The sequence below is a fragment of the Saccopteryx bilineata genome, chromosome X (genome assembly GCF_036850765.1).
Source record: "Saccopteryx bilineata isolate mSacBil1 chromosome X, mSacBil1_pri_phased_curated, whole genome shotgun sequence".
Taxonomy (NCBI): domain Eukaryota; kingdom Metazoa; phylum Chordata; class Mammalia; order Chiroptera; family Emballonuridae; genus Saccopteryx; species Saccopteryx bilineata.
The window spans coordinates 65,014,089-65,031,974 of NC_089502.1; the positions used below are offsets into that span (position 1 = coordinate 65,014,089).

The 17,886-nt window shown below is 35.3% G+C and overlaps 1 protein-coding gene across 1 annotated transcript in view; it reads left to right on the forward strand.

Annotated features, from left to right (window-relative positions):
- POF1B (POF1B actin binding protein) overlaps nt 1–17,886 on the forward strand; it is an 84,346-nt gene that overhangs the window by 41,844 nt on the left and 24,616 nt on the right. The window contains exons 7-9 of the mRNA XM_066249671.1: nt 6,365–6,495; nt 12,275–12,302; nt 13,463–13,537. Of these exons, the coding sequence (XP_066105768.1) occupies nt 6,365–6,495; nt 12,275–12,302; nt 13,463–13,537 (234 nt within the window). The remainder of the gene's footprint in view (nt 1–6,364; nt 6,496–12,274; nt 12,303–13,462; nt 13,538–17,886) is intronic.

A 17,886-nucleotide genomic window follows, 5' to 3' on the forward strand; every position in this document is an offset into this window, starting at 1 on the left:
AAATAATGAGAATTTTCAGAACCTAAAATTCTAACATTTTCTGTTGTTAAAATTTTTTCTTGTGGTAAAAAATAGGACACCGTTGTGTTTTTTTTTTAATTTTTTTCTTCACTCTGTGAACCAAATGACATGATGCCTAAAATGTATTTAATTTCACAGAGATTAGTACCCACATGATTAACTGTGGTTTCAATCAGTCTAACAGCTATTAAATGTCCCAAAGCAATGAAAAATAAATGAAACAATAACTTGATTTATCTAAAAATATTACCATATCATTATGAGCTTTGCAGGATAACAATCTATACATTGTAACCTTTCTACTAATAGTGATTGTTTTGTTTTCATGAAACAAAGAGGTACTACCCACTAAGATCTAAGTGGAATAGACTTTGTTCCTTAACATATTCATATCCTTTTAGAGGGTTAGGTATTTATGTATAATCCCTTTTATATAACATCGCATTTGAAGCACTTTATCATGTGCTAAGCAACCCTTCTAAACAGGTGAAAAACGCACATACTTAAGCCAGTTACCTAATGAGAATCAATTTAATTCATCCAGTGACATATACTATTAGGCTGTGACTGTACCTTGCTCACAAACTATCCCTACTTGAGCAACATTTGTCACAAATATGTGACATTACATTTGTGGGGAAAGGATTGGCAAGAAAATATAGACAGCCAAAATCCATTGCTATTGTGTGCTTGCTATTTGTAAGGCTCTAAAAGTATTACCACTGAACTTTGTAAATATGGTTGGTCAAAAATATCATCTTTGAATAACAAAGTTAATATAATGTAAGTGTTAGCAAGAAAATTCCACTCCTGGAATCTCATAGATCACAAATACGAAACAAAACTCCAAATTGGAACCGAGAGAAGAACTTTCAAAGCAGTAGTGAGGTGAGGGCCATGGTTTCCCTTTATAAAACATTTCCTTTCTACAAATTTTCTAAGGAATGATCACTAATTTACCTCTGCTTTTACACCTAAACATTGTTGCCTTGCCTTGCATTTGTGGCAGCAATTTTAATCAAGGTTTTCCTGTGTTTTGTCTTTTTTTTTCACCTGCAATTAGAGGCAAGGTGTTGGACTGCTTGGCTATTAAAATCAAAGAATGATCTAATTAAAGGTACTTGATCAATGCATGCTAATGAATCTTTTATTTTTTTGTAATTTTTAAAGAAATATCACATATTGTGTATCTGGGAACAACTATTCTTAAGCACAGTTTGTATACCTGCCCTTTTTATATATAAAATGTTAAAGCTATTATCCAAGATTGACATTCAAAATAGCTCTCATTCACCAGGCAGAAAAGTAGATATGTATAGTATGTGTATATCTCAAGTATGCTCTCAACTTATTATTGTCAAACAGGAAAAAAAAATTCTGTCCATTAGAGCTACCGTTATTCTGACCTAAAACTCATGTTGGCTCGAGAGGCTCCCTCGATTTGTTTTTTCAAGGCAACAAGAGCATGACTTTTATTTCTCTCCATTTGTAGATTACATTTTCATAAGGTTATGCTACTGTATTATGGCTTTCTCCCTCATTATTCCTCTTCAAGAATTTTTTTAAAAAGTATTAAATTATAAAAACAAGTACATGGTTTTAAGCCAATGCTACAAGGTATCAAAAGACACCTACAAACAGTTAAAATAAAACTAAAAAGTTCTAAAGACCTGTGATTTAAGAAATAGAAAATATTGCTAAATGTGGCATATTCCATTTATGGTACAGAAATTTCATCTTGTGTTGGCTGAACGTTGTCCCGTCATCGAAAACAGTGGGTGAGAAGCTGACTCCTCTCCCCTCCAAACTTTTGAACCCAACTGGGTTTTGAATTTTACTGAGCAATACTCATAAGTTATTGTGAACTGTATGCTGTACAAAGCGAAGAGTGAATATATACACAGAGGAGTGAGATTTTGTTTCCTACTTTTCCACTGTGACATGTTTTTTGCCAAAAGAAACAATTATTTAATTGTAATGCTTGTACTTTTCTCTGGCTGATTAAAATTTATTATCTGAACTTCAGGCATACTTAATGTCATTTCCTAATAAGAAACTCAAAGAGCTAACCTCCAAAATAGTGTGGTTAGGAACAGTGTAATTCCAAAATAACTAAGAAAAGCAACAGAAGTGACATCTGCAGAGGCAATATTATGTAGAGGTTACAAGACATCAGTACTTCATTTAATCTTTACATAAAGCTTATAGCTCAATGCCTGACATACAGTGAGAGATTAATAAATATTGGTTATTATTTTAATTTCTGAAAATAAAATTACTTACCTTGGGTTACTTTTAACACTTCTTTATAGCTATGAAAACAAACACAGTGTTAATATAAATCATTTCTTATCTTGGAGTCTGTGATTCATGTGGGCACCCTAAATTTTCCACCTCAGAAATCACATGAGTAAAAGTTTCAGAAATGGTGTTAAGATTCATGTGAGTAAAGACTTGCATACCTAAAAGGTCTACTAGATATACCGTGAAATTACAGGAAAATATGTATGCAAAAATTAAAAAGAAATAAATATTTTAAGACAATTTGTAACTATGAAAGTACTAGGTCAAATGAGTCAAACTTGAAGGAAAAAAGAGCCATAATTTTCACAGTATGATGAGGTACTATAATCAGCTATGAGAAAAATGTGCAAAACACTAAGCATATCAAGTTCTTTGTTTGGAGATTCTAATAGGAGCTCAGTACTTTAACATTTTTAGCTAAATAACTGTGTTCTTCTACTTGGGAAACTTCGTTTTGGAAGGGGCACACATAGAGAGGCGAAGCCAGAAAACGGTACCTACCTGGACGGCTACAGCAGAAAAATAACCTAAAGACCAATGGGATGACATTGTCAGGACAACTAGATTTTCCTCTTCCAGTTAAGCTTGGCTTTCTTAAAAAGTTCTTTATAATGGCAGTTTATTTTATATATATATTAATTTTATTTAGAAAATTAATTTTAACAAGGTGACATTGATCGATAAGAGTACATATGTTTCAGGTAAACATTTCTAATAGCATTTGAACTGTTGATTAGATTGTATATCAATCACCCAAAGTCAAATAATTTTCTGTCACCTCATATTTGTCCCTTTTTACACCCTTCCCCCACTCCTCCCCCACATTTCCTCCCTCACACACCCCTCCCCTAGGTAACCACTTCACTTTTCTCTATGTCCATGAGTCTAGATTTTATATCCCACCTATATGTGAAATCATACAGTTCTTAGCTTTTTCAATTTACTTATTTCACTCAGTATAATGAGTTTACTTTCAATATTATTTTGTATTGGTTTCTGGTGTACAGAATAATGGTTAGACAATCATGAAAATGTTCCCTCTAATATTTCCAGAATTCACCTGGTACAGTACATAGTTATTGCAATATTAATTACTGTATTTTCTATGATGTGCTTTATATCCCTGTGACTGTTTGTGTAACTACCAATTGGTACTTCTTGATCCCTGAACTTTTTTCACCCAGTTCCCCAAGCCCTCTTTATTCTGGCAATCACCAAACAAAATTGCAACCAACTCATACATAGGGACCAGAGTGACAATTCATCCTGATTTTTAAAATTGAATTTATTGGGGTGATATTGGTTAATAAAATTGCATAGGTTCTGGGCATACCACTTTATAACACATCATCTGTATAATGCACCATGCATTCACCACCCCAAGTCAACTCTCCTTCTCTCACCATTAAACCCTTTTACTTTCTTCCACCACCCTCCTCCCTTTTCCTCCCATAACTGCCACAGTCATAGTCAATCTTAATTCTTAAAACCGTTTTTGAAACCATGTTTTTTAGGCCAGTCCCAGTTTGGTGAATATATAGATGGTCCATAAGGGAGAAATATATGAATGAGATATGAAATCAAAAGTATCTGTGATTATTCTGAATACAAATTTGCTTAATTTGACTTTTGTTTCCTGAGAGGGGTCTGCCACTGAGGATCTGACTGCCAAGATCTGGAAATCTAGTATGTGTACTGCCAAAACAAGCATATTATGATCTAGAAATCTAAGGAGAACTCAAATGTCAGTTTCCAACTCCACAAGGAGTTCAGATTAGTTGCTACAAATAGACTTGTCCAAACTTAGGGAAATGGTATATAATGGCTCAGTCTTCTTGAGTGTCGCCTATGCTCTTTTTGGCTTTATTGATTATTCTTGGGTGACTACTCTAAAAGAGAAACCTGTAAAAAAAACAACAACTAAAAAAACCCCAGCAAACTATTTCCAGAATCAGCTAGCATCTAGGATTAATTCTAACAATGTATATGACTTATTTCAATTTATCAAGTACTTTAGGAGCAACTGTAGGTTGTTCAATCAGTATTGTGCTAGATAATGTGTGATAGACCAAGTTGTATGACTCATTCTTTTACTCTTAAGTTTATTTCTTTTGTGTAGAAAGAAGATGTTGAGAGAACACAGTATACATATGTAAATAATATTTAAAAAATAAAAATAATTGAGCCTGGTGGTGGAAGATCTTAGGGTGGATTTCAAAGGGTAGGTAAGATTTGGCTACACAGCAGGAATTACAGAGTATTTGAAGCAATGAGAATGTCAGCAAAGTCTAGAGGCTAGGATAATGTGATCTGTGCCCCAGAAGGTGAAATCTACTATTGCTGAGACAGAGAACCTGTTAAGAAATAGAATGTATTCATGTAAGCATTTAAAGGTTTTATACTGAATACACATAACTTATTACCATATTTCCCCATGGATAAGATGCACCTTTTTTCTAAAATTTTGGGGTTTAAAAACTGGGTATGTTTTATACAGTGGTTGCAGGTTTTTAAATTGCATTTCCTGCTTTTTCAAGCTTGGTTTTGCACTCACTGTTGTAGATAGTGATTCGTCATCAGACACAGATGAGGACAAGCTAATGGATGGGAGTTTTGACAGTGATGAGGAGTTGTATGAATTTTATGATGAATAAAACTTGAGTTCAGTAACTTTATATAATACATTTTTCTTTCAAAATTCAGGCCCCCAAATTAAGGTGCATCTTATACATGGGAGTGTCTTATATGTGGGGAAATACAGTAATTCTATGGCATTTAAATAAACTGTGTAATAATATTGACTTTACCAAATTATCTATATATTTAAGCCTTCATATAGAAGACTACTCTGTTTAGGATGCAATCATTACCATTCTAAGACAGCACATTGAAAGGGTACATGGACAAGATAACATTGGGATGTATTCATTTAGACTTTTTTAAATGTGAAAAAAAATTAAAACATGATGGCACTATACTGTATCTTGAATGTGGCTTTTTAAATTTATCTGTATTTTACAAATGGAATGCAACATCTCAGATGGAATTTTGAAAGCTCATCTTTGTTTATTTTACAATCCTTGCATTTGCCTCAGCATGTGTGATTTCTTCAGGTCAGCCTCCAGAGGACAATTTGAAGATGAAGTATCATTGGTCAAATTTGAAGTCCATTTATCATACACATATTTAGGAATATGTATGTTTGTAGGGCACATTTGGTCCCAAGTGCAATATCAAAGATGGTATAAAATGCAACCTAAGTTCTTAACCTCCAGGTAGTGCTGTTTGAGGATGGGAAATAAGGTGGGTAACAATATGGAAAAGATTGGTACCAAAGGATATGAATAATAGACTAGGTCTTATTTAGTACACTATTCATAATAATTTGTTTTTAGGATTTCAAAAGTCTCTGGGGTCTAAGAATTTTCAACATTTGGCCCTGAGATACTTTTTCCAATGTCAGACGGTATATTCAGTCCAAATAATAAATGAAGGGAATCTAACAAGAAATACTCAAAAATACATTGAATTCAGGAGGTTTATTTAAACCAATTTTAAGATATACTAATAAATCAAGCTGACTTTCACTGAGAAGAAAGAAATTATTCCAAAAGAAATGAATTATTTTATAGTCAGTATAATTCAAATAATTCACATTTTCTTTTCCAAAAGGGGACAGATGGGCAAGCCATATGCTAATAATGTGAAATTCAGGGACTTTGATTTGCCTGTTTTACTGTTTAATTTAAGCATCTATAATCCAGAACTTTTATATAAATTACTCTAGTTTGCCATTCATTAGGTCACTTAGACTTATGTGAAATGAAATTTAAAATGTTATTACAGTGTTGTTCTTCCTTTTAAATTCCTCCCATATTGAAAAATATATACTCCAAAAAAAATTTAGTGGCTTGATTCACGTGATGACTTTGTAATGAGTTATATGTATTAATAGATTATTTCATTTCATATTAAAAAACATCTGTGAATTTAGAAACAGTTAATATTGTTTATAATTGAGGTTGATATTTTTCTTCAGGTGATAATTCAAGATGATGACCCTGAAAAATTGGACCCCAAGTATTTTGGAGAGTTACTTGCTGATCTGAGCCGCAAAAATGCAGACCTGTATCACTGCCTGTTAGAACATTTGCAGAGAATTGGAGGAAGGTGAAGTAAATATACCCCTTGCCTTAACAGTGTAGTTATTAAACATTTTACAGTACTCGAGTATTTTTAGCGTACTATTTTTAGAACAGTTTTAGATTCACAGCAAAACTCTAGTAGTTTTAATGGGAAAACGGCACAACTATTTGAGCAGATATAAACAAACATCTTATTTTAAGAGTTAATGCACTTTATAAAAATAAAAATCATCAAAGAAGGCCTTGGCTGGTGGCTCAGTGGTAGAGCATCATTCTGGCATATGGATGTCCAGGGTTTGATTCCTGGTCAGGGCACACGGGAGAAGCGGCCATCTGCTTTTCCACTCCTCCCCTCCTCCTTCTTTTTTTCTCTCTCTCTGTCTTTCTCTCTCTCTTTTGCCCCTGCAGCTATGACTCTGTTGGTTCGAGTACATTGGCCCCGGGCACTGAGGATGGCTTGGTTGATTTGAGCTCCAGCCTGAGGCAGGGGTTGCTGAGTGGATCCTTGTTGGAGCACATGTGGGAGTCTGTGTCTCTATCTCTACTCCTCTTACTTGGAAAAGAAAAAAAAAGATAATCATCAAAGAGATCACAGCAGCCCTTTTAAAATCAGTAAAGAATTTTCTATACCTTCTTTTGTAAGGTAGTTTGATGGCAAATGCAGCTTCTTGGGCCAGGAGTTCAAAAAATGCATGATATACTCTGATTTGTTTTATTATTACATTGATGAGGCAAGATACAGTTCCAGGGCCAGCAAGTTACCGTTTCTCTTTTGCTAATGTGTGTTCAGCATATGAAGGTCAGAGTTCAATATACTCAGAATTATATATTACTTTAATATATGTCATAAAATATATCAAAAATAAAATTATATAAGTATCTATATAGTAATATAAATTGAAATATGTGTGTTACACAGTAATATACAATAAACAGTGCATAATTATATATTGATATATCCAAATAAACAATTTATCAACTATTCATGTGTAGATGAAAGCATATTATGTCAGGAATTTCCATAAGCCACCCCCTAAAAGTTGCCTTCTTCTACATAGGGTGGGGCAAAAGTAGGTTTACAGTTGTTTGTAAGAAAAATAATACAATTATTCATAAATAAAAATACAAGAATAAACTGTGTTTCACACACTCACAACTCAATATAATTTTGCTCCACCCTGTGTATGTGGTCATCTAGCAGGCAAAATCCAGGAAAGCTTCACAAAGTCATAAAGATCTGGAGTAGAATTTTTTCTGCTTCTGACTCACTAGCTAGATTCTTATGATTCTTAGAGATCTTCAATCTGTCATGCATCTCTTTTTCCTTTCCATTTATTACATTTATTACTTTTCTTTCTCCATTTATTAGCTCCCTCCTCCCTGACTTTTATTGCTTTTCTATTTCATGAAGGCAACTGTTCTCTTATCATCACCCTCAACTGCCTGCCTCCTTATCTTATTGTCCTTCCCACTTTGAAAAATCCCAACTCTGGATTAGTTTAGTGCTTTGCCTTATTTATTGTTTCTTTTTATCACCATCTCCTCCATCCAGTCCCCAACCTCCACTACCCCTAGATTTCCGGGGGTTCCATGAGGGCTATTGTATTTACCCTAGTTTCCTTGGTGACTGGTTTAGTGCAGTGTTCAATAAATATTCGTTGAATGAATGAATGCATGCTTTGTTTACTGTTACATCCACTGAACAGTTAAGTACTGTTACAGCAAAGCACAGCCATTTATTTGAATTGGGATCATTATAAATGTATAATTCCTATTTTTGAAGCAAAGGCTTTATTACTGTTTATATTAATAAACACTTTATCTGATTGCCCAAACAACTATTTCACAGATTCATCCATTTGTTTATATCACTACCTTAAAATCATATCCCTCACTCAAAGTAGTCAATTATTTATTGAGTGTCTACTATGTGCCACACTCTGTGCTTTATTTATGCTGTACTTCCCCATGTATAAGATGCACCTTTTCTCGAAAAACTTGGGTCTAAAAACTGGGTGTGACTTATACAGTGGTTTTAGATTTTATACTTGCATTTCCTGCTTTTTCGTGTGGGTAAGGAGTTGTATTGAATTTTATGATGAATAAAACTTGAGTTCAATAACTTTATGTAATACATTCTTTTTCAAATTTCGGACCCCAAAATTAACATGAGCCTTATACATGGGGAAATACGGTAGTCTCTAATTTGCACAGTAACCCAACAACGTTTCAAATGAAGATGCCAAAAGAGTACATTATTAGCTTACGATCACACACCTTCTAAATGCTTTAGATGAATTCAATTATTTTTAAGTACTCTTTGGCTACAACCCATGAGGTAGCTTTTCTGCAGTCTTCCCTAGATATTCATTTTGGCCTCAATGCTCCTCTTCTGTGCATTAATAATGTCCACTTCTCTCACAGTATTACATTGTAAAATCAAGAGCATAGAGAGCCCTGGCCCGATACCTCAGTTGGTTAGAGCACCATCCGGAAGCTCAGAGGTGGCCAGTTTGGTTCAATTCCCGGTCAGGGCACATACAAGAATGTTCCCCCCCTCTCTCTTTCTCTCTCTCTCTTTCTCTCGCTCTCTTTATCTCTCTCTCTCCCTCCATCCTCTCTCACTGAAATCAATGAATAAAAATTAAAATGAATAAATAAATATAAAAAAGAGCATAGAGAGACATAGTCTTAAGTTCCCTGATTCTAGATCCAGCATTCATATGTTGGATTCACATCCCAGCTTTTGTTACATACTAGATGTATAATATCAGGTAATTAGTTTAACCTCTCTGTTCCATGGTTTCTTCATCTGTAAAATAAGGGTTATAATTATGCTTATCTCATAAATTTCTTATAAGTGATGAATAATTCCACACACTTATTTACAAGCAGCATCAGCATCATGTGAGAACTTAGAAACACACTTACTGAGATGGTCTGGGGGCTGAGCCCAGCAGCAAGCCCCTCAGAGGATTCCAATACATTCTCAAGTTAGGGCAGCACTGACTATGGGCAACGATTTTCAACTGGCGTCACACACACAATTTTAAAATATGTACTACCCGACTATTTGAGTCAGGGGCACTGACGTCTTTTCCCGTAGATTGTCAAATTAGAAAAAAATGGCAACAGCCAACACAATAACTGTCCAGTGATTAAAATTATACTTATTTCTTTGTCAGATTGGCAAGAAAAGATATTTTTGGTGTGCCACTGAATTTTAGTAATTAGTTTGTGTGCCATGAGATGAAAAAGGTTGAAAATCACTTAGCCAGGGCGACAAAAGTGGCAGGCCCTTGGACTAGTACCTCTACTCTGAAAAGGTTAATCCTTGTGCAAATTGCTTAAATTTTTATACTAGGTATATCTCCAAATTGTTTAAGATATTGCTGACAAGTTTCAGAAATTATCAAAATGTTAAATCATATAATTTGAAATGTCACAAGATTTAGATCAGTTTTATGTTGTGTAAATTTTTTTCTGAAACGATTAAGTTATATAAAGTACAGGACATTATAATCCTTGTTTTGTATTGCCCCAAAACAGTTCAGAGCACGTGACCTTGGCAAAGTCTCTAGTCAATAAAAGTTTAAAGAAAGGTCAATATATTCTAAATTTGTTAGTCTCATACTAAATAGAAGTAGACAAAGTAAGCAAGCAAGGAAAGTTCATTTATTTCACAATAACCATCCAGGTAAAACTGTAATCTGGGGGTTTTGCAATAACTTCCTGTCATTTAGGGCTTTTGACAAATATACATGGATGACTTAAATGTATAATTAAGTACTGCAAAGCTCTGAATTTAATTTCTAGAGTAGCTAAATATACAAAAAAAATCAAAAGCTAGTGTCTCCGCTTTAGTAAACACTGCAGGATGAAAAGGGTCTCAAAAAATTGGTGTTCAAATGTTTCTCTTTGTCAAAAGGTTGTGGGTTTCTTTCTCTCCATTTCTTCCCTCTTTTCCTCATTTCTTTGTTTATTTTTTCATATTACATTTCTGTCTTCCTAGGAGACGAGACTGTATGAAGTGAGTGGCACTCCATCTCCCCCGGTGTAATTCTAGCCGACCCTCGGGTGCTGAATGAGGATGTAATCCACACTGACCTTTCTCGCCTGCTCTGCTCTCCTTCCTTTTTCCTCACTCCGTCTCCCTCTCTCTCCCTCTTTGTCTCCACTTTTCAGTCCACATTACAATTCAACAAGGCGTGGGTTCCAGGGTCAAAATTAGAGAAGCTTGGCTCACGAAATCATTCTGGTGATTGCTTAATCTTCCAACATGAAGGGCTATGACCGTTTCTTGTTTTGTTTCTTTGTACTGCTTACTTTTTTGTAGAAAAAAGTAAGAGACTAGGGACATGTGTACCAGGTCAGCATTGAAATTGGAATTTTAAACCAAAAAGACCTGTTAATGCAGTGCTGATTCCAGTTAACTGTAATTCAAGACTACTAAATCTATATTGTGATTCACATGTTAACTTGTTTCACCTTCCAATATATGCATGCAGTTACTTTAGTCAAACATTAAAGAAGTAGGAGATATTCCATTTTGTTTTGCTAGTGCCTCCCCACAATTTCTATTCTTTGGGGCAACACAGGAAATCTCACATACATACATACATACATACATACACACATACATACATACACGTGATTGCACACATACAGTCATGTCTTGGGATATGGAATCTTTGGTTCCTCCCCACATTAGCTGGCATATTTTTATAAATGGAGATAAGAGCTGAGGCACAGTGGGTGGCCCATTTATTTCAATAAGCAATGTATTACTCAGAAGCACTTACTTAGAAGATAAATGCCAGAGCTAATGTACTAGCTTAATACCTCTAAAACGCTTTTCTATTTACTGAGGCTATGGCAAAATCCTATACCTCTGATTTTTCTATGACTGTCCCGCTTGAAAATATTCTATATTTCTGTTAGAACGTGTGTACTGGTTTTTTGTTTGAGGAGCTTGTTTCCTACATGTATGTTGGGCCAAATTCATCCACTAAGTGCAGAGAGAGCACTTAGGTAAAAATAAAAGCCTGTCTGTTGCCACGGACAACACGAGCCCTGCATCTTTCCCGCTCTCACCATTTTCCAAAGAAACGAGTGCCAGGCTGACATAATCACTAGCAATTCACTTCCCGCATTTGTCTACTTAGCGTGGCTCCAAAATTGGCCTCCAACCCTCATTGCTAAACCTTCATTTTGACGCTGGAAATTCTATTATTATCTGAAAATTTTGGTCATGCTGCTTAAGGTCTGTCCTTATGCAAAACACTCACATTCGCTGTAAGCTTTGTCTCTGCCATTTACACTGTTGTGTAGGTTGGATGAGTTACTCAGTCTTGGATTTTGATAAAACTTTAAGGCACTGTAGAAAGAAGCTGAAACCAGCCTTGAAAAGGAGCATCACAAGGAGAAAGGGAGGAGGTGTAAATAGAGAACAACTATTTTTTTTTTTTTATTCACTCAAGTAGCATTTATTGCTAGGCACTGAGGACTTTGACATTTAGCTTCAGACACACTGGTGTTAATGGATGGTTCTAACTGATTCTGCATAGTCTTTTGAATTTTCTATTTGGATATTGTTTATTTTTAACAAATTAGCTAGTTACAGGAAAATTATTTTGGAAGGGCCATTTTAGTTATTTTAATTTTTTTCATTTGGATGATAAATTGAACTTGTGTTATTATAATATATTGAAAACTGAGACAAAGTAATTAGAATATTAGCATTCATATATGATCAAGGTATGCATTTTTCCTAAGGTTGTTATATCTTTGTTTTATTCTTGCAGCAAACAGGACTTTGAGTCCGCAGATGAGGTAAGTGTATAGAGAGTTAAAAAACAAATGTAGTTGATAGCAAAGCAAATTCTGATATTTGCACTAATAGTATTTTTTTTGTTTTGAACCTTTTATTAGACCTGAAGCAAGTTAATTTGATATTTTCATTGAACTGGGTACAATACATAATGATCATTTTGTTTTTAAAATAACATAGCCATTTATATCTTTGTAATAGCTGTAAAAGAAATAATCTTAAATCATCACATAAAAATATTTTATCAGCTGCCACTTTATGATTTAATTCTCTTTGCTTATCAGAACATTTAAAATTTCATTGGTCACATATTCTCTGCTTCATAAACTGAAATCTACATTAACTAAATCGGTAACAAAGTCAGCTTTAACGTATTTTGAAACTTGTATGCCCCATGACAAATAGTCAGCAACTTGAAGTATTCTTTCAAGTATTAATTCTTTTACATATGCACATTTTGTTAATAATTATTTTAATGGAATAAGTCATTAAATAAAGATGGACTTTAATGTAATAAAGCACAGTGGTCTCTTTTGTGTTAATTTTTATCTTTCCAATGTTTTGATGTGCTGCATTTATTACAATTATTCAGTAAGCCCTCAAGTGCCTTTAAAAAACACTGGCTTCAATTTAGGTTCTTCAAATTGGTTGAAGCTTCTCAATGTTGCTGTGGCAACATCATTTTTCACAAGCCACCAGAGTTTTATGTACATTTTCAATAGATGCTTAATATTGTTTTACTTCTCCAAATTTTCAGTAAAATCAGCCTCTAAAATGTCATATGTACCATACAAGAAAATTTCCAGAAGGTTGTTAAAAGATACACTGAAATAAAGTGCTTGATGGGATATAAGAGGCTATCCTCTTGTTTTTAAATTGTTCTTTTAAAAAATTACAAATAGAACATAAATTGGTTGCCCAAAGCTTTTCCCTAAAATGCCTGAAATTCAGGGTTCTTTCCATAGTGCCTGTAGCATAATCCATTTTTTCAAAGTAAGAACTGATAAGGCTAGAAATGAAATTTGTAGCAACTATTGCCTGAAAAGTGACATCTGTATTTTGTTGTCCCTAAAAATAAGCCCTAGGCACAAAAGTCTATGGAATGCTGACCCCAAGTTTAAAATACTAACTGCTCAATGGATAAGCCTCTCTTTTCTTACAGTCAGAAGACATCGAATCCTTGATTCCTAAAGGGTTGTCAGAGTTTACAAAACAGCAAATTCGCTACATTCTGCAGGTGAGGTGGGGGGGGGGGCGAGAGAGGGTGTAAGAACAACACTAACAAAGTGTTAGGTTAGAATGTTTCCCTTAATTTAGAAGATAACTTTTCAAATAAAAATCCTTTTTTACAAGAATCGATTATATTTTGATTGAAAAACAGGTTGCGGCCTTGGCCGGTTGGCTCAGTGGTAGAGCATCGGCCTGGCGTGCAGAAGTCCCGAGTTCGATTCCCGGCTAGGGCACACAGCAGAAGCGCCCATCTGCTTCTCCACCCCTCCCCCTCTCCTTCCTCTCTGTTTCTCTCCCCCCCCCCCCCCCCCCCCGCAGCGAGGCTCCATTGGAGCAAGGATGGCCCGGGCGCTGTGGATGGCTCCTTGGCCTCTGTCCCAGGCGCTAGAGTGGCTCTGGTCCAGACAGAGCGACGCCCCGGAGGAGCAGAGCATCGCCCCCTGGTGGGAAGAGCGTCGCCCCCTGGTGGGCGTGCCGGGTAGATCCCGGTCGGGTGCATGCGGGAGTCTGTCTGACTGTCTATCCCCCTTTTCAGCTTCAGAAAGAAAAAAAAGAAAAAAAGGTTGCCTTATAGTTTGGTCAGATCATCAGACACTAGCACTACATGACTAGCAGTCAGGCAAGCGTTCCAGAAATAATATTATTCCTCAATTTTAAATGTCTTTAGTCTTCCCTCACTGCTGTAGCAAAACCTGACTCTAACTTATATCTGTTCCCCTCCTAATTTCTACCCCTTCCCATTCTAATCCTGGCGGTGAGAGATGGAAAAGCAAGCACCTTTTTTCCCCTCAATTGTAATAATGGTTTGAGACCACTGGGGCAGTGAATTCCCCTACAAAGAAGGGAGAGGGAGGCCACAGTAGGTGCCATGGGACTATGACTAAGAAGAATACATGTACTTGCAAGGAAGGATTCTGAAGGTAATCTCGTGTTGTCTAGTGAAGACAATTTCTAAGTTTTATATTTGGTCTCAGACCTTTCAATTTGATCATCACAATTTTTAACCTGGTGTCATATTTGTAAAACTTAAATGAACTATTATTTTTAGTGGCACACAATCTGTGTTAGAGATAGCGGTATGGGGAAAAATGCACTCTGCAGAACTTGACTCTTGGAAACATTCTTGATATTGTCTCTGGAGGTGGGATGTTCATCCAAAGTGCATTCATGACCTGTATTTACAAAAAACTCCACTCCTTGTAAGGATTTTTGCATCTAAGGCTATGAAAGACTTTGGTCTGTAGTTTTCTTGTATTATCTTTAGATTTGTTATTTTCATAAAATGAAATAAGAAATGGTTCTTCCCTTTCTGTTTTCTGGAATACTTGGTATTGTTTCTTCTATTAAACATTTGGTAGAATTCTTCAGTGAAAATGTCTGGACCCGGATATTTGTTTTGGTAGATGTTTTTCGAAATTCCAAATTCAATGCCATAATGATTATAGTTCTATTGAAATGATCTATTTTCTATTGTGTGAGTTGTGGTTGCTTGTGACTATCAAGGAAGTAGTCTATTTCATCTAAATTGTCAAGTTTAGATGACTACAGTTGTTCATAGCATTTTCTTATTATCACTTTGATGTCTGCAGGATCTGTATTACTAACTCTTATTTAATTACTGATACTTGTAGTTGTGTCTTCTCCTTTTTTGCCTGTCAGCCTTTGCTGGAGTTTTATCATACGTATTGATTTTTTTCCCAAAGACCTAAATTTCAGTTTTATTGATCCCTTCTGCTGTTTTCCTGTTTACATTTCCATTGATTTTTGCTCTTGTCTGTATTATTTACTTCCTTTGCTTGCTTTTGGTTTATTTTGCTCTTTTTTGTCCAGTATCTTGATATAGGAAGTGAGACTATTGATTTGAGACCTTTCTTATTTTCTAATGTAAGCATTAGTGCTATAAATATCCTCTCATATGGCTTTAGCTGCATCTCACAAATTATGGTATGTATTTTCACTTTCTTTCAGTTGTATGCATTTTCTATCAACCTTTTTAAAATTTTTATTGGATTTATTGAGATGACATTGGTTAATAAAATTATATATGTTTCAAGTGTACAGTTCTATATTATATCATCTGTACATTGTATTGTGTGTTCACCACCTAAAGTCAAGTCTCCTTCCATCACCATTTATCACTTCCTTACTGTCCTCTACCTACCTCCCCACCCTCTTGCACTCTGGTGCGTTTATTTCCCTTTAGATTTCTGCTTTGACTGGTGGATTATTTAAAGAGTATTGTTTAGTTTCCAAGTGTTTCAATATTTTCCTGTTGTCTTTCTGTTATCAATTTCTAGTTTGATTCCATTGTGGTCAGAGCACATATTCTATATGAGACCATTTAGTTAAGTTTTTTGGGTTTTGTTTTTTTTTGTATTTTTCTGAAGTTGGAAACAGGGAGGCAGTCAGACAGACTCCCGCATGCGCCTGACCAGGATCCACCCGGCATGCCCACCAAGGGGCGATGCTCTGCTCATCAGGGTGTCGCTCTGCCACAATCAGAGCCACTCTAGTGCCTGAGGCAGAGGCCACAGAGCCATCCTCAGCGCCTGGGCAAACTTTGTTCCAATGGAGCCTTGGCTGCAGGAGGGGAAGAGAGAGACGGAGAAGAAGGAGAGGGGGAGGGTGGAGAAGTAGATGGGCACTTCTCCTGTGTGCCCTGGCCAGGAATCAAACCCGGGACTCCCGCACGCCAGGTCGATGCTCTACCACTGAGCAAACTGGCCAAGGCCCAATTAAGATTTGTTGTATAGTAAAGGATATGGTCTATCTTGTTGTATGTTCCATGGGCACAAGAAAGGAATGTGTGTCTGTTGTAGGATGGAGTCTTCTATAAATGGTGATTAGATTATTTGGTTGATACTGTTGTTGAGTTCTTCTATATTCTTGCTCATTTTCTACCAACTAGCTTTATCACTTGCTGAAGGAAGGGTATAGAATTCTTCAGTCATAACTATGGATTTGTCTATTTCTCCTTTCTGTCTACCAGTTTTTGTTCCATACATTTTGCAGCTCTGTTGTTTGATGCATAAACATTCAGGATTGCTATGTCATTTTGGTGGATTGACCCTTTTATCATTATGTAAGGACCCTCTCTGTCCATGGTAATTTCCTTTGCTCTGAAGTAATTTTTATTTAATATAAATATAACATGCCTATTTTCTTTTGCTTAATAATTGCACAGTATAACTTTTCCAACCTTTTACTTTCAATATATATAATATGTATATAATAAGCATGTATGTATATATATGTGTGTGTGTGTGTGTGTGTGTGTGTGTGTGTTATTTTTTCCTTCTTGGTGCTCCAAATCTGTTCTATCATTTTCTTTCTCTTCAGAGAACTTCTTTTAACCATTCATTTAGGGTAGGTTTTAGTGACAAATTCTTTTCATTTTTTCTTCATCTGAAAATATTGTGATTTCCCCTTCATTCCTAAAGGCTATTTTCATTAGGTACAGAATTTGTAGTTGTCAATTGTTTCTTTCTCAGCATTTAAAAATGGTATGTTACTTTCCTCTAACCTCTATGGTTTCTATGACAAATCTGCTGTAATTTGAAAGTTACTCTCAATAGTTAAGATTTGTCTTGCTGCTTTCAAGATTTTAAGTTATCTTTAGTTTTAAGAAATCTGACCCATATGCCTGAGCATGGCTTTCTTTGGATCATTGTATTTAGACTTTGCTCAACTTCTTAAATATGTATGTTTATGGCTTTTGCTAATTTAGGGAAGTTTTCAGTCATTACTTCTTCAAATACTTTTTCAGCTTCACCCTTTCTTTTTTCTTTCTAGGACTTTGATGAAATGAATGTTAGATGTGTTTTATACTCCCACAAGTCTCTGAGGCTCTGTTCAATTTTTTTCCAATTTATTTTCTTTCTGATATTCAGAATGAGTACTTTCTATTGTTTTGTCTCTGAGTTCACTAATTCTTTGTACTTTCCTTTCTGTTTTTTAGTCCATTGAAACTTTTGTTTTTGTTACTGAGCTTTCCAACTCTAAAATATTCATTCATTTTTATATCTTCTATTTCTTTTCAAGATTTTCCATTTTGCTGCTGAGACTTCCTATTTTTTATTTCTTTTAAGTCTGTAATTTCTTGCTGAAGCATTTTTATGATGTCTTCTTTAAAATTCTTTTTAGTCAGTTCTATCATTTCTGGTATCTTGATGTTAACATCTATTAACATTTATTTTCTTATCAAGTTGAGCTTTTCCTGGTTCTTAGAATGATGAGTGATGTTTTAAAACTTAACACATGGACATTACGAATATTCTGTTATGACTTTGGGTCTTCTTCAGATCTTCTGTATTAGCAGGCCTCCGCTGATATTGAAACAACAGGGGGAGCAGGGCA